The 18908-nt window shown below is 29.4% G+C and overlaps 1 protein-coding gene across 1 annotated transcript; it reads right to left on the minus strand.

The window, feature by feature from the left end:
• Positions 1 to 831: 831 nt before the first annotated feature.
• On the minus strand, positions 832 to 18364 carry LOC126741137 (phosphoacetylglucosamine mutase). Its single transcript, XM_050447473.1, has 12 exons — positions 18153 to 18364; positions 14778 to 14848; positions 14557 to 14686; positions 13343 to 13479; positions 13092 to 13284; positions 12909 to 13038; positions 12667 to 12855; positions 11347 to 11439; positions 11134 to 11291; positions 10851 to 11043; positions 5044 to 5167; positions 832 to 4023 (listed from the first exon to the last, which is right to left on the minus strand). The coding sequence occupies exons 1-12, from the start codon at positions 18263 to 18265 to the stop codon at positions 3890 to 3892; spliced, it is 1665 nt and encodes a 554-aa protein (XP_050303430.1). The 5' UTR covers positions 18266 to 18364; the 3' UTR covers positions 832 to 3889.
• Between the last annotated feature and the right edge of the window lie 544 nt (positions 18365 to 18908).

Below are 18908 nucleotides of genomic sequence, written 5' to 3' on the forward strand. Positions count from 1 at the left end.
TGAATTTTCGTTGAACATAATTTTTGCTTTTTGTGACTTTACTACGGCGTTTGATTGTGTCAATTATGACGTCTTCCTGTACAATCAATGACAGTGACAAGCAACAGGCAAGGCGGGTAACATCGTTCAAGAATTACATAATTTTTAAAAACACATTAATAACTTAGAAAGATAACTAGAAAAGAACGAAAACAAACGCTTTTTAGTTTGAATGTCCACGTTTCGACTTTTTATAAAATCATCCTCAGGACACTACAAATAATTAACAGGTATTACAAATGTAATTGAAAACTAAGAAAGACTAAAAAAAATTTAAAAAAAACTGAAATTTTGTAATTTTTTTTTTCTTTTCTGTGAAATATATAGTGTGTGAGTATAAGTGTTTTTTTTTTATTATTTTTATTTCCCCAAAATTGTGGAGCGGAAATGCAGGAAAATTAGAAATTTACAGAAAAATACGTATATGGGCATATTTTTATGGAATAGAAACTACATATTATATTGCCAGAACAACGAACCCAAAAAAAAAGATCTATAATATATTTATCCCCCTTTTAAATAGATTAACTCCCCTACCTAAACTTTATTTTTTAATAAATTTTAATTTTAGTTTATCTAGATTCTGAGTAAACTTAAAACATTTTTAATGACAATATAGTAACTTCAGTGAAATAAAGCGAAAAAACATGATTAATTTGTGTTCAATTGAGACCCGCTTTAAAGTCAAAAAATACCTCGAAGATGATCAAATAGAAACATAATAATTCTATACAATAATTGTTTCCATTTCTTACTGCTAGGTAAGGTGTAGGTATAAATAATACAACTTCAAAAATATATAAAGCGTTATATTATATGTTATGGCGAGAATTAGAATTTTTTGGTCTTTTTTAACGGTGCACCGATAAAGCGTTTTTGCTTATTGCTTTTAGAATCTGTTCAAAAACAGAGGAGTATTTTTTAAAAATGCATTAGAAGGCGTACCAAATTTATCTTTCGTAAAACTTACAAATGTTTACAGGGCGGTCCTTAAATACGTTCCTATAATGAATAGGATCTGTTTAAGAAATGATCCTATTCGTTCAAAGTTTATATATTACTTATTTTCTCAAAATGAAACAATTAATGTAGTTAAGTACCACCCTGTATAATAATACTAAAATCAGTTTACTTGCCCCACATTATGCAAAAAAACAATATGCAAAAAATCGCATATGGAGTAAAATACATAATACAAGTTAGGCCTATTAACTTACTTATGTTACGTAACCTGCAGTAAGCAAAAATTAATAATAATTAAGTGTCTTTATTTTCCAATTTTAAAATAAAACAAATTTTATTTAAATACAAATCATTTTTTAAGTGTCCAGTTTGGCAAGAAGATCTAGAGAAGATTGTCATATAATATTCCATAAAGTTACTGTCGATTTTTGCTACATAATCATTTAAAAATATGACAGGATATAACAATTTATTCGATATTCATTAAATTAGACGTAAGTATATGTAATATTCATATTTTCCTAACGCAATCAATACTTTGAATAATGCAATTTATGGAAAAAAAAAACTAAAAGTTTTCTTTGATATACGTTGATACTTGCAATACTGGACACTAATAAGTTACATTTACAAAAATGTAACCTTGTATACGTTCACAAGCCAAGGTGTTTGATTCGATTCATACGTTAAAATCATAACGTTATCCCTTATTCTACGTGACTAAAATTAAATGACCGGTAAATGTAACTTTAGGAACACCTCTAAAGTAATGAATATTGTATTTCACCATAAAATTAATGATAATATCTGTTGTAAAAGGCAAGAATCTACATTTTGTATGTATACAATAAAATGTTCACAGCCTTTCGATGATGACTCTTAAAAATCCATATTAATTTATATTCGAAAAGACTTAATTAAGAATTTCTATATTAAGGATGTTTTTGAATAAAACAATAAGTCTTTAGCTGGAATGGCAAATTACGCGTAGTTTTTTTTCATAGAATACGATTTGCTATAAAAATAGAAAGTATATGCAAGGTGTCTTGAAATTGAATTATAGTATTTTAATCAATTTAATGCTCGTAAAATTACGGGGTATTGGTGATTAGTACTATGATACCACCAGAATATTAAAAAAAAAAGTTCTTATGTATTGGAATAATGTTATCATACATGGATAAACAAACCAGTTCTAAAATAACATCAATAACATTTAAAACATCTTTTACTTTGAAAATTATTTTAAATATAATCTTTTCAGCTTCTGTACACCTTGTTTACAATTATACATTAATAAAAATATAATTTCGTAATAAGCAGGAAATGTGAATCTTAATAAATAACCTTTTACCATAATATATACTATAAATCTTTATTCTATTAGTTCAAAACAAAATAAAGCCGCAAAAAATTAATAAGTATAAACAATATATCATAAAATGTGCCAATAAATGAAACACGAACCTTGAATTACTGCGCATGTCCTAATTAATTAAGGGATTAATGCTTAAAACATTAAACACATTTAGGAAATTTCATTGACGTAGTTAATTTTTTTTTGCCATGGCCAACATTAATTCAAAACCATTAATAAGAAAAACTAATTTCTTCTCGAAACCCTACTACACCTACCAGTCCATGCGCATTTTTTTTTAGTATAAAATATTAAGTGACTTTAAAGCAATGACAATCTTCTGCTGTTCAAGGCAAACAATGCAAGTTCAAATTAGTTTGGGCATTTATATATATTTACTGATTTTAGGTAATTAATGTGACGTATCATACGTTATTGAATCTTGATTTCGGGACACGAACAAACACCATCTTCATTCAACTTTTAGATTTCAAATTATTAAAAAAAAATAAATAACAGCAATTTGTGGGCCACAGATAGCATTAACAATATAATACAAATGTCGTGCGCTAATGTCGTGAGGGAGCGCCACTGGCGATGCTTCAATAGCGTATTATTGGTAGACTAATAATTTGTCAATCCTGTGACATGTTGACTCTAGTGTTTAATGCTTTAGGCATTTATATAATGCTAATCTATTTCATTAAAACCAAGATAAAGAAACAAAAAATTAAAACTTAAAGATTAAGTCCCTTATAGGGACACCCTGCATGCAATATATAAAACCTGTTTTAACATAACTATAATAAGTCTTTTTTTTCACACAATATACAAATATAAAACGAGATATATAAAAATTAGTATAATATAAACTCAACAAGCATATTAATAAAATAATGAAAAAACGTATAAATAATTAATATTTGAACAAAAAATGTATATAAAATATAATAATTAACTTAAGATAGTTATAAATTGTGGCAACTTCATTATTCGTTGGGTTAATTTTCAGATCACTAGAAATATATGGCTTTAAGGAAGCATTTCATTAGAATTAATCCAGAATTATATTTAAATGCAAGCAGATGCAAAAAAAAGAATACAAAATGTCCAATTGTGTAATTTAAAAAAAAAAAACAAATTAAATATCAGTCTCAATTCTAATTAAAATAAAATTCTTAAAAATTAGACAAGCTAACTCGATATTAGTCGCTCAATTCTGATTTAGGATTTATGATATGAATGCCGCTAATAATGACTTTTCGTGAGGTATATTTTATACGTATAGTTAATGTGCTGCTTTTATAAATTCCTTTTTTGAGTTTATATGCAGTAACATAATATTACCAACCAAGTCAGCCTGACTCAGTAAACTCTAAAGAACAGTCATTTTTAAATAAAGTAGTTACATTTTGGAAGAAAAATTAGTCTAAAAAATAATTTCTTGTTCTCGATTTACTAATTTCCAGGCTCTAAGTGTGGGATATTAGTATTATGCATGTTATTTTCTTGTAAATGGGGAAGGGGCGCCTATTTTGAAGCTGAAGGGGCGTCTCCGGTACCTCCAGCTAATTCATGGACTTTTTTACCAACCTCATATGCTAGCTTGTCGCAGTCTTCTTTTGTGGCAGCTTCTGCGTATACCCTAACTACGTCCTCTGTGCCTAAAATATGACGAAACTCTAACTTGCTAGCATTATGTATTATTAGGAAAACATCCCAAAAAAAAATCAGGTTTAACAATAAGTGCTTTATGCTTTTAACCTACAAAAATAATGTCACTTGTATAAAATCAATTGAAAATGTATGTTTTTAAAAAATATGGAAAAGCAAGCCAAATAATTTAAGCAGTTCAATCTTTACGATTTTGACTTCTTGTACTCTGCACAAATGAGCCGGCGTTGTAATAATTTAGGATTTTCCTTAATTAAGTTTAATATAATCATAAAAAATAATTGTATTATAAAAATTACGTTTCTTAGCTTGAGCAGGAACCTTTAAAATTTGTGTTTTCACAGCCAGCAAATTTTCCCAATAAAGAAAATAAAGAATAATGCGTGTGCCTTTAAGATCACCTAGAAAATTAAATGAAAATCCTCACATACAAAAAGTGTTAGATACAAGTGCTATTCAAACCCGCATGTATTTGTTCTACGCTTTACTTTTTTATTCATGGGAATTGACAAATTTACCATTCATAACAAAAGGGTGATTTTACACATTTGTTATATAAATAACTATTAAATATGCATTTTTTGTTGACTTTAAAATGCCATATACCTTAGTGTAACTAATTACTATTATAATATTTTTGCTGTGTATTTTTTTTATCTTAAGAAAAACACGAGATAACTAGTCAATGGCTGACGTATGTCTGTCTAGGTATTACTGTTTACTAGGTGTTACTGCAATTAAACTTAAAATCATTCCAGAAGCAAAATTTCGCTTCCCCTTGAGTTGCACAATGTCAAAATATCTTAATCAGAACATAAGTTACTTCTATTTCTGACGGTTGATTTCTATTTTACCGTTTCAGTCCAATAAAATAAAATCAAAATATTCGATATGTACGTTGTGATTAATATTTATACATGATTAATGTAATTTTCTGCAGATAATTGATTTTAAATATGCCGGATTTGGAACATTAGAATGCATAGCAAACTACATAAGAATGAACTTACCTGATGGCCTAACAAAAGATCTCCCTTTGGGATACTTTGAAACAATCTTATCAATTTCGTCTTGAAGTCCTTCGGGAGTGACACATTTTCTTTCAGCGTCTGTGGTAGTAATAACTGTGCGGTCCTATTACAAAGTTTAATATGTAAATTAGCAGTTTTTCATGTTTATTATTTAGGCGTATATTTTATTAGGTATGTTTTTGTTGTGTTTCACGGCTTTTTTAACTTATTTCAACTTTTTGAAATCATATATTCACTACTAGCCTTTTCCTTCATTTATTTATTGGCAATTACTTATTTCTTTTAAATAAAAAAAACAATTATATTTTTCTTAATTTAAAATAACGGTATGTTGAGGCCGAAAATGGTAGAAAAAAATAGAAAAATGATGATGAATGTATCTTTCATAACTAACAGCGAAATAAATTTGATGTATTGTAAAAGCTATTTGATATATCGCTAAATATGTAGGCTGACATATATTTAATTTAAATATTAACCTTTTTAATGATTCGTTTCAATGTCTAATTATTTATTATGGTACGAGATCGGTCATTCTTTTAGTATAAAAAATAAAGGATATCAAGAAAAAAGGACATAAATGTTAACTTGTTTTTCTAAACTGAAAAGTCATATTCAAAGTCTCAAAATCCGCTAATGCACCGCGACGACTTCCCATAAAAGTCACTTTATGTGAATCTCTAAGAATACATTCAGTTATTAAATTGTTTTATGTCAAATCTTTTTTGTGCTGTTATTTCAAAAACAAATCTAATCTTAAATGATACACAATTGTTCTATTAAAATGCTTTTAAAACTCCTTTGAACTTTTTAAAATCGTATTCACCGGCCTGCTCCTTAATTTATTTATTGGCATTTACTTATTTCTTTGAAATTAAAAACCAGTATAATTTTCTTATTTTTAAATAACTTTATGTTGAGACCGAAAGTGACAGATAAATTATTATGAATGTATCCTGTATAACTAATTGCGAAATAAATTTTATGTATTGTTAAAAAGCTATGGGATGTTTGAGTGTGTCATTTATTCAACCAGGATATTACCAGATGATGGAATAAAAAGTTTTAGTAACCTGAAATTTGATAACTCTTATTTAAGATTCGAACTGCCATCATATCACTAAATGAAGGGCTTCCCAATAGCTATGATTTTTTTTTTTAATCACAGCGGCTGATTTTGTCAATTATAAACTGTCAAAAACAGTAAGATTCTGCTTAGTCTAGCATTTAATCATGGTAAAATCAACTCTTCAAGAAAGCCTCATTATTTTGCAAAAGTTTTATGAAAATAATAATTTTTTTGTTTAAATCAATCGCTTGTTACATTGAACAATATTCTTACTGTGCTTGCAATTCGTGGAATCGTAGAAAAATTAACGTGAATTTACTCTACACGATAAGAAAACACCACAGCGAAGACGACTTGCAAGAAATCCAGATCATTTTTTGCGGTAAGAGTTGTTGATTGTTGCCGATAATGCGAATGTGTCGGTAAATCGTCGTTCTTAAAAACTTGGATTCTCAAGGATAGCAAGATGATGAATTTTAAGGCGGGATTTGGCTTGATACCCTTACAAGATGGTGTTGACTCAAAAACTAAAAACAACTTCACCATTATAAGCGTTGAAAGTAATGATTCCTGAGACATTGATTTCACTTGATACGAGAGATCAAGGAGGATTTGGATAATTTCGACCAAATGCTTGGCCTCCAAGGAGCTTCGACTTAACACCATAAGGTTATTTTTTATGGGGTTACGTTAAGTCATTGGTTTATGGGAACAAGCCGCAAACAACACAGGACTTAAAAACGAATACAGAGCGCTGCATTCGTACCATTAATGCAAATTTATTCCTCAAAGTGACCGAAAATTGGCTTCATCGAATTCGCTCCTGCATTCGTAATCGCGGAGAACATTTGAATGATATTTTGTTTAAAACCTAATTGCTATCAATGAAACTTTGAAATAAGACAAAAATCGATGTTTTATTTACATTTCAAAATATATCATTTTTATTGGGAAAACTTTATTTAGGCTAACATACATTTAATTAAATTAATAACATTTTTGACACTTTCACTATCTAATGATTTACTATGGTACTACCTTTTAGTATATGAAGAAAAATTACATCAAGAAAACAAAAACATAAATGCTAACATGTTTTCCTAAACTGAAAAGTCAGATTCAACTCTCAAAATCCGCAAAAGCACCGCAACGACTTTCTATAAAGGTAATTTTGTATGTATCTCTAAGAATACATTTAGTCATGACATTGTTTTATGTTAAATATTTCTCTGCTGCTATTTTAACAACAAATCTAATTTTAAATGACACCCGATTCAAAGTTGAGTGATCTTTGCCCCAAAACGAAAGAAGTGCATTATTTTTTTAATACCATTAATTCAACTACATCGGCATATTTTTATATTTATTGGAAAAAGACCTCAACCTACAATACTACTTCACATGTAATTTCCAAATAAAAAAATCTTTTTAACAGAAGTATATGTGTATTTATCTTTATTTATTATTGTCAGAGAGAGTGACTTTAGCCCATACTGCATTTACACATTATATTTTCGTCACTATACTTTGACCGCGTCAAACATGATTACAATAGGAAACAGAAAATACCGTTTGTCAACTATGTAATGCAAAGAACTTATGTCAGGATTTTCCACAAACAATTCCTATTGTTTCAAAGGTTAAGCAGCCTAGAACTTAATAAATAAATAGCAAATTTTCAAGTCATAAATAAACAGTGTATAAACATACAAGTTGAAAGTATATATTTTTAATTTTCTATTACAATATAATAAACCCATTACAACATAATAAATACAATTAAAACGATATAAATGGTATTATTTTAATCATATCGTTTTATATTGTACTAGCTGAATGCCCGCGGCGTTGCTCGCGGGAAAATAAAAGAAAAGTCGAAGAAGGCCTCCAATAATAGTAAATGCAACCCACAATACACAAAAATAAAATCCGAAGCCACGGCTCAATGATTGTACATGCAACCCACAATTGCCACGCCATGTTTCTTGAGGTCAAGGGGCGCGATTAATATAATATAATTATTATAGAACAAAGACACAAATAATCTTAAAAATGATGCGTTAGATGCAGAGCGAGCGGTAACAGTGAGTCGAGTCACCTCTCGGGTATCAGTCTCGCATGGACCCACCTTGTTATATGTCTACCAAAATATAAATAATACAGAGGCACTTTTTCAATCGTATTTATTATACTCTATTTCAGAAGTGTGTAGAGCAATAAAACCTCATTAGGTATGCAAAAGTGGTACCTGGTGATCCACCAATATTTTATGCCACTACCTTAGTTGGGTATTAGTTTCAATGTAAAATTCTTTCTTTTCGTTGATTGCAGGTAGTGCCACCCGGTTTTGGGTCAATTTATGAGTTTTGCCCATTGTTACCCACTGATAAACATTGAAAACGGTTCGCCAAAGGCGTGCAACTGGGACTTGTTTTTTACCTTATAATGAATGTACTTAAATGCTATTTTATTTTAGAAAGTTACTTTTGTTTAAATGGAATAATATATTTTTTTCACAAATTTATTGAACATAATATGTAGAGTAAAACAGTTGAAAATGTCACTTTTGGATCTGGCACTTTTTGAACAGTGTATAACAATTTTAAATTATAATAGATTGTAGTCTTCTTCGTCATCTGACGAACTGTCATCACCTCTTGACATTATAATTAAAGGATCGACTGTCTGATCGATGAGGTTGTCAAGATCCCACATTTTGTCCTCTTGCTTAATTACATGCTGGACTGCTTTTCGCCAATTCTCTGGTGTCGCTTCCGTAATGGCTTGATCAAACAGTAGCTTAACATCTTTCATTTTAAAAGTCGTGTTTTGTCTTGCTACAAATCCTTTTACCTGTGCCCATATCAGTTCTATAGGATTTAGTTCGCAATGATATGGCGGTAAGCGCAGTACAGTTATATTATATTTTTCGGCTATATCTTCCACGGCGTATTTCATGAAACGAGTTTTGTGTAAGTTTGCTATTGCCAGCAGTTCTTTTTTTATCAAATTTGCTTCAAACGCAATACCTTTTGCAGTCAGCCAATCGATAATTTCTTGCTTTCTCCAACTTGAAGTTGGCGTCTTCTCTATTCGTCGTGAATGATAGCTTGCGTTATCCATAACCACCACCGAATTAGCCGGAAGAAATTTTATCATTTCACCAAAATAGTCCTCGAAAACGTCTGAGTTCATGATTTCATGGTAATCTCCTGTGCGAGTCGACTCAAAGGTTAGCAGATCTTCTTTTAAAAATCCCTCTTTGCTTCCAATATGTGTGATTATAAGTCTTTTTCCTTTTCCCGAAGGTACTTTAATACCCGTAGACAGGCCTTCTATGAAAGCTTGGCGAGCACTGGTTATATTTTTGTCTTGCCACATTTTTTGGACTATATAACCTTCTAACCTTCGTTAATCCACGTCTCATCAAGATAAAAAACTTTCTTTTGCTCCCTGCGGTACTGCTTGATACTTCTCAAGTATTGTCGTCTCCAACAAACAATTTCGTCGCTCTCCAGTAAAAGTGCTTTGGGGTTATGCTTTTCCCAGGCAAAATCCATATTTTTTAAAGTTTTCCATAAAAGTTTTCTACTTATCCAAGCTCCATTAAAATTTTGTCTAGGGTAGGTATTTCCTTTTTAAAATAAAAAAAGTGAACTTTTCTTCGAATTATACATTTAGCATTTTCATCAAGGACTTTTGTAGGTCGTCCTGGCCTTTGCTTGGGAGATTCCACTTGACCTGCTACTTTTCTTTCCCGCAAAAATTTGAAAATGGTGGACTTTCCAATTCCACTCATTCGAGAACATTTTTCAACAATTTCTTGCACAGTAAAACTAGGGTAATCGTGTTTTATGCAATCATGTACATTTAAAATAATAACTTTTTCACTCAGCGATAGTGGAGAATTTTTAGTACATCTTTTCGTTGGACTGAATACCTCCATTTTTTAAATATTGGGATAATAATATTGTGATTACACTACAGCGTAGCAGTGACTACTAACGTTTAAAATATGATTTAAAAGTATTTATAGTCTGTATATATTACCTGACCCCATTTTTGCATGTTACAAAGCGTTAAAAGATAGGTACCTATACAAAAGGATTAAAAGTATTTATTTAGTATTTAATCTCTTTCAAAATAAAGGCATTTAATCCGTGAAAATTAAATTCATAAATATTATAAGTACCTGCGCCTATGAACTACCACGAAATGTAGCCAAACAGAACGGAATTCCCCAGTTTATTGCTCTATACACTTCTGAAATAGAGTATAATCAGTTTTATGCCGCTATGCGATATTTATCATATCGCTAACACCTCTTATCGGTGGAATTTCAAAAAGTTCGTTCGTATCCGGGGCCTACATTATAAAAAAACATTGTTGCAGTTAATTTTTTTTTTTTTAAGTTGATGCCTGCGACTCGTTGGTGCGGGCAGTCTCCGTTCAAACTCCGAAGGCACGCCCCCTTAGTTCTCGAGGTCACGGGTAACAATTTTCCCATTTTTTACCCCTTATCGGTGGAATTTCGAAAAATCCGTCCTTATCCGGTGCCTACATTATAAAAGGAACCCGTTGGCAAGATTTCACGTTTATAGCTATTGTAGTTTGGGCTCTGCGATGATGAGTCAGTCAGTCAGGACAAACTCTTTTATATATATAGATACATTTTATAGCAATGCGAAAAATCTAGTTTAGTACCTTGATTACATACCTGTACAGTCACCTTAAGCAGTCGGTTTGGAAGATCGTGATAAGCTTCTTCCCACTGTTTAATATCCCAACCTTTAGCATGTAGAATGGTTTCAACCAACAACATATCAGATATGGCATCTCCTACTGTTTCGTTTATAATATCTATAATATTTATTAATCTCAGAGTTGCATCCTTTTGAGTTTTTGTTAAGCTATAAAAAACGTAAAATAGGTTACAAAATCGACCCTCTCTAAGTTAATAATTTTATTAATTATTTTTTAAAACAATGTAGATTACTTACTTGTTGGTCTGAAAAGCGCTCTTTATCTTTCGTTTTGCTTCATCTTTAAAAACGACTGTACCATGGCCGTTAGCTTCGAAGTAAACTCCTATATCGTACTCTAGAGCTTTATGATGTAACCATTTAACACCTGTAGGAACACAAGCTACGGGAACTTTCTGAAAGAAGAAATATAAAATAGAACTGTATGTTAATGTTTATCAGGTTTCTTACCAATTCATTTGTAATATAGTCGGTGGAAGCCCCGTTTGCATAAGCAGTTTGAACGAGTCCCAGGTTTAATTTTAGGCCGGTGTTTTCTAGTATCTAAAAATATTATTTCCATAAAAAAATTGTTTTCAATATTACATAACAAATCGCTTTATTTTACATGGGATTTGATAAATAATATTTAACTATACTAATTATTAATTAATTTAGAACCTTGAATGAAGATTTGAAACATCTTAGTTAGAAGCACAGGGATCTCACCATAAAAATATTTAAAATAATGCCTCTACAGGTCCTAAAAGATTTTGTCATTCATCAAATCTCATAATTAATTCTCCCATTCCTTTAACAATGTCTTATAGGGGTAAGAGTACAAGTGATTAGTTATTAGAGTAAATAAATCATTAGGTCAAGAAACTTTTTCTTCTCCAAAAAATAACAGTTAATCAGGTTTTCCAAAGCATTAAAAAATTAAAACAAAAAAAAAGCAACAGGTCAACTGCTTAAATCATGAAGTTATTAAACATGGCAATATTGACAATATTGATAATTATAATAGACCTATACGCATTTTATTTATTTGACACACTGCTTAACAGGAAAACCTCAATGACAAACCAGAATATATCTTAAGTGTTAAAATAGATATTAATTAACTAACAATAATTCACTTATTTACTAAAATAAAAACTAACAATGTTTATAAATATATAAGAAGGAAATACAGGCTGCCTCAGTAAGGCGTACGGCTAAAATACCTCATTTTTTAAGTTTCAATACGGCATTACCACGTAACATGAATTTTAAAAAGTTTAAATCTTATTTGCTGACAATTTTTTTAAATTTTTTAAAGATATGCCAACATGGCATAATTCATGATACGATATGATTTAAATTGATCCAGAACAATTTATATAATAACATTTTATTGTCTTATTCAAAGATAATAAAATGTCACTCAATACAATAACTGTCATTTTGTTATAATTACATGAAAATATGATTTTTTTTTAAATTATTCCCCCCTTTCGAGTTTTACTCCTAGTTTTATATTGTAGAACTTTAACTTAAGTAATAATTTTATTAGTCTATTTTTTATAGTTAATTTTATTCAATATAGAAAATAAAATTTGAGGATGGGCATTAGCTGAGAGATAAGCAATTCTACTTCCGATTGCCATAATGTCGTCTTATGTAAGATTAATAGGCGACATAAATATAATAATCTAATAAATAGAGTTAAACCACTTTAGTGAGTCCTACTGATAAACATCAAAACCTTCTTAAAAAAATAATGAGAAAAAATTTTTTTTTGTTGCTTACCTCCTTAAGATAACCAGCAATCAAAGTAGCTATTCTATCTCCATCCATCATATGAAACTTTTCATTCTCGTCTAAATAATAATACATAAGTCTATCAGCATCTCCATCAACAGAGCAACATCTTTGGTTTGGTGTTTGAGGCAACCCCGTTGGAAATGTTTGATTTGTTTTTACATAGTCTGCTCCACACTAAAATATAATGATTAACATTTATTTAGCAATTTTACTTACTAGAAATTTACCAAATAATTTAATTTTCCAGAGCCAATAATCTCATCATTATACATATCGATAATAAGACTACCTTCAAGGCCTTCCTTAAGAAATTTTACTTTTTTAGCTCCGACGCCATTAGCTCCATCATATAAAACTCTAAAAAATGTTATTTAAATATGCATTTTCTAAAGAATTTTTATGTAACTAACTTATTTATGTAATTCCCATTATTAAAATCGTCTCCTCTAACTTTCTTAAAAGCATTTGTAAGTTTTCTGTAATATCCCTCCTCTGTAGGCTCTCCATATGCCTTATTTGTATTTTTACAAACTACAAAGTAGTGAAGCTGAGGAGTTGTTACTATACCATAATCTATGGGTTTTCCGCCCATTGCTAATACACCTAATAGAGACAATGTAAAAAGCATAAGGTAAATTCAGTTTTAAAAAATGTATGTTACCATCAATAACAGCCTTAGCTAAACTGGGACTGCTGGGTCTAGTGTCTTTTCCAACCAAAATTTCGGGCCGGTCGTTCATGTTTTGAATGTCGTATTCCTTAATTAATTCGTTTATTACAGATTCTAGTTTGTCATCTCTAAAAAAATAAAAATCACGGAAGTATTGATTTTTCATAAACATGATAAGTAAACTGTTTGAACTAATTTTATTAATTAAAACTAAATATAGTAGATAAAAACAATTTTATTAATTCACCAAGATTGTTTTTTTTCTGGGCTTTTTATGCACTGTAGGACTGACATATTAAACGTATTTTATTAAATATACTTAAATATACCATGCATTGATTCCTTCAAAATGTTTATAATGGTTCACAGTATGGAAGGAAATCGGATATCAAATCTCTTTCAAGTAAACAGATACCAGTATCTAAACCTATTTTGTACACACATAAATAACTTTTAACTTGCCTAAGACAGTTATTGCTTCTTTTTCAAAGGCTATTATATTTATGTGGGTGATAAACGCACGTTAAGTTAAAACCAATTTTATAAACGTTCCAGACCCACTAATTATATATAATTATTTTTAAGGATTGGTTATTTAGTACAACTGTGTATCTTAATACACATTGCCTTTCCTATATATGTTTATTGCCACCTTATTTTTTGTTCTTAATAAAATTGTTTTATCAGTATAGGCCATATAAATAAATAAAAAAACCTATGATTCAAACTTCAATCAATATCAACGAGCTAGTTTATCAGATTTCATTAATCTATTGCTGGTCTAAGTTGACAAAAAAACGGTGTGAAGTATTTAATTCTATTGTTTTTGGATAATATGGATTTAGATAACGAGGCAATGATGCTAAAGCAAAATATTTAATTGTTTGATCTTATTACAATAAAAAACAAAGAAATCCACAAAATCTTAAAATAAAACTGTGAACATATGTAAATCATTATTATTTTTTTTATTTCGGGGAAAACTTTTAAAGTAATTAAGAAAATTTCAAAGTATTTTTTTTTATATTGAGACTGGCGACGTTAAAAAAAGGCTATTACCAGCGTGTTTATATCAAATATTAGTATTTAAATAAACTAAGGAATGAGATCTAGAATTAGTCATACACCGAATCAACACGATAATATATAAATTCATTAATAATTAATTTAGTAAGAACCATTAATTATTATTTTAAAATACTTACGGTACATTGGCGAGTTTTGTGGCCCATTTCTCCCAACTTTGTTCCAGCATTTCGCCCATTGGGTCAACCAATTTGACTCCATTATCTGGTTCAGGGTTATGGGAAGCTGTTATCATTACACCTATTACAGCTGAAAGCAATAAAATTGTTGAAATATTTTTTTTCAACCACACCAAAGATTTTTTAAAAAACTTTAATTTTTTAAAATATACCATTCATACCTTTTTTAACCCTTGCTCTAAGTACAGCCAGTAGCCCCATCCTATACATGACATAGTGTAGGTCTGTAGCCCTAAAAATGTTTTTAGAAAATTTAATAAATACATGCATACAGAAAGGAACATTTTATTTTTGGAATTGTGCCAAATACAAAAATGCGTTTATATAAAAAGAGCATATAAAAGGCCACAATATGGCACATACATAAATAGGATCTGTAATCGGATCTGAGATTTTAAGGTATTTTTATTACAAGATGGATGGTGAATATTATATTACTCATTGTCTGGTATGCACAAAAGATATTTCTGGTGTAGCTCAATGAAAGAAATATATATATATATATATTTTCTTAATTCAATTAAATTAGATGTTATATATAATTATATGACAACAGGTATCTTAGAGAAAATAATGATCATAATGAACTTTTAAAATACAAAAATGTTTTTACAAAACCAAAGTAGATCTCAATAAAAAGTGCAAGGAACCTGTGGAACTATTAAAAATGTATGTTTATTACTGTCATAAACCATATGGATATTTTAATTTCATTGGACTGCAGTCAATCTTTATAAATGTGTGTACTATTACAGGTGCACTGAAGTTTTTATCTGACATTTTGTACTTAATATTTTATATAATTATCTACTTGGAACATTCTGACTCCTTGTTAAATCAAATATTCATTTATAATCACATATATGTATAATACTTTACAAAGCCAGACATAACATGAATAATTAATTTACAAAAATACTGTGTCAAATAAATTTCAATTTGCAAGATGTTTTCATAATCATTGTTAAGATATGAAATATTTATGTGGACTTATTAAACATATTTTAAATCCTTAATCCAGTGGTATTTGCTTAAGTCTTTACATGATCACATGACTAAAAAAATTGTATACTAGAAGGTTGAATTTAGTATCAGAGAGTATTTGAAACAAAAGCCCTGGGAATTTGTAAACAAGATTGATTGATTATATTATTAAGTAAAAATAATACAGTAAATATGTAGCTATAAAATAAAATTGAGTTTCTTGGATTGGATATAAATGTGTTTTTCAGTATTATTTTCTTTAGTGAATAACATGATGAATGGTTCAAATACTATGTCAGTTCATAAGGGAAGTAGATCAATGATTAAAATAGGAATTGGGGCATTATCTTAAGAAAAAATATCCCTGGAGATTCGGAAACAGATATGCATTTTGTTAGCCAGTTTATTATGCTAGATGAGTGTCATATATGAAAAAAAAAATTAAGAGGAAAGGGGAGTTAATATTTTTAAATTATGAAATGAATGTAATGTTGGGCCTAGAAGAAAATTCACAAAGAAAAACATTTTACCCTCTAGATGCATTTAACAATAGAAACTTTTAGCTGCATTGTTTATGGTATTTAGTAATATTGTTTTTATACTTCCCACAATGTATATTATCATTTAACACCTTGGTTTGACCAGACGCATGTTTATATGTGATTTGATTTGTGAATGTCTAGCATAAAAAGCCTTCTTCAATATAAATATCATTTAAAATAACCATTTAATAAAAGATTCAGTTGCCTCATAAAATATTCCATTATTAATTATTGATTCAATTACATATAGACCAGAATAAAATACAAAAAGATTTTGAAATTCTGGTTGTCTAACTTTATTATTAAAACACTCCTCTAGTAATAGGCCTTAGTGATAACGATTTTTCTAGACCCTTTGAAAGCAATAAGAATAAGAATAATGCAATTTATGGTTATCTCAAGGAAAAGGTGGTTAGAGATTTCCAGTAAAGGTCTAGCTTAGCACCTTTATTTGAAAATTGCAATTAAAACCATGGAAAAGGCTTAAAATGTATGTTATTTTACTGGGAATAATATTCTGATGTCATTAGAGCAAATTTAAAATATATAAAAAAATATTCAATTTTATTAAAATAAAAGTCAAAGGATTACACATGTTGCGCCCATACTAGCCATCATCAGATCCACTTGTGTATTCACTAATAAAAAGAAAGAAAAAAGAAGCAGAGAACAACACTACATGATACAAGTCAAGGGTAGAAATTAAGTTAAAATAGGAAAAATCGGGCGGAGACTAGTTACTACATATTAAAATCGAGTTCTAGGTAAGAAAACTTCAAACAAAAAGTTTTTATGAGAAGAAATTTAAAAAACTTGGTAGGTATTCTATCACCATAGAAGAATAATGAAAGTTAATTGACTCTATGCCTAGAAGATGTACTGCTGTTTTGAAGCACAAATTACGTTATCAAATGTTTAATGGTTTTTTGTATAAACAATTTTTTTTATAATACTCTTATTTGAATAAAATATTTTGTTTTTGTTATACTTGTAAAATAATATTTTTTGAGAATTTGTGGTTTATTTTTGTTTAAGACCCTTCTTGCATTTCAACAAAATAACTATCAAATAAATAAAATACAACAGTAATAAGTTTTTTAAAAATTATCCATGAAAAACTACTTAACTCTTATTTTTATGGCCATAACTGTAGGTAACTCAAGTTTCCTTGGTTTTACTTTTAACATTTTCCTTTTTTTGTGATAAAGTATTCTTAACTTAAAAAGGTTTGAGCCCCAAAAACAAGTTCTGTAAAAATAAAGAATCATCAGGTAGCATCAACATCTCAAATTAACATCTATTTTCTAATCTCCCACCAAAGCAGGAATTTAATCAAAAACATTACATTTCTATTTTGGAAATCAATTATTAGAATAAAATCTTATCAATATCCTGTTACAAAGTTAATAAAAAAAGTAAGTACCTAATCATTAGAATTTCTAATAGGATAATATGCATCCTAAGATTTTCAAAATACCCCTATATCTTGGTTGTCTTTGACTTTCGGACTAGGAAAATGTAACTTCACCTCATTCTTTTTTTAAAAGGAATCTGCTGTTAAATTATTTATCACTATTTATGAGACACCCTGTATATATATTTATTTTCTCAAGAATAATTGAATATTTGATATATCTCTAATACTATTATAAAAGTGTATGTGGAATCGGTTAGACTTAGCAGTCATCAATAAAGTATTCTAAATGAAAAAAAGTGTTCTAACACCACAACCAAAACAGACTTAGCAACCTCAAATATGATAAGAGTCTAATTTATTAATAAAAACTTGAAGATACATATTAAATAATTGGTATTAAGCCCCTTCATTCACAATTGAATGCCAACAATCATTTTCTTAATGAATATTACAGCCATGCACATTAAATAATATGAAACATATGGGGGACAATAATTACTGAACACTCTTGAAATTTACCAAATAAAAACAAGAAAAATTGTTTTTAGGTCAGTAATTTACTAAACCCTTTAATATAACCCCAATAAGCATACCTTGTTCGGAATCCTGCTGTCCCATAGGAAATGTCGTGTTTCACGGTTTTCGGGTACATTTCTCTGGCGAAAGCGTACACGGTTCTGCACCTCTGCTTATTATTATTTTCCATAGTACTACTTTTATATTTATTCTTATCAACAAAGGTGCAGAATCGAAAGTTGTTTGTTGAGATTTTTGGGAAGGCCACTGACTGGGATTTGACACATTTGACTCATTTCTTAACACGTTTGACTGTCTTGACAGATTACTGACTTATGAACATATGGTTCATAGTTACCAATGTTTCACGGTTAAATATTAACCCGGTAGATTAAACAACCAAACTGGTAGAGATATAATTTTCGAACTTTTTATTATCAAATATTTTATTTTTCATATTGGGAAATTCTGCTGTCCCGTAGATAATGTCGCATGATCATCTAAAATGACTACCGTACATAATATGCTACTTATTACGTATGCCAATATCGAATTCCCAATATTAATATTTATATTGGATTTGATCATGCTCAATGTTTCTAGATCCTCATTCATAGGTAATTCGGCTTCACTATAGCCATTAAAATCAGAAGATTTATCAATACAGCAAACACCTGCAGGCTCCAATACTTAAGCGAATTTAAAATATCTGCAGCATAAATTACAAAGAATAATGATCACACAATAGAACCTTAAGGGATACCAGAAGCAATACTTGATCACAATAAATTATGGTTGATGATCTTAAACGCTTTAGAGAAATCCATCAATCG

Source organism: Anthonomus grandis, chromosome 10 (genome assembly GCF_022605725.1).
Source record: "Anthonomus grandis grandis chromosome 10, icAntGran1.3, whole genome shotgun sequence".
NCBI classification, from domain to species: Eukaryota; Metazoa; Arthropoda; class Insecta; order Coleoptera; family Curculionidae; genus Anthonomus; species Anthonomus grandis.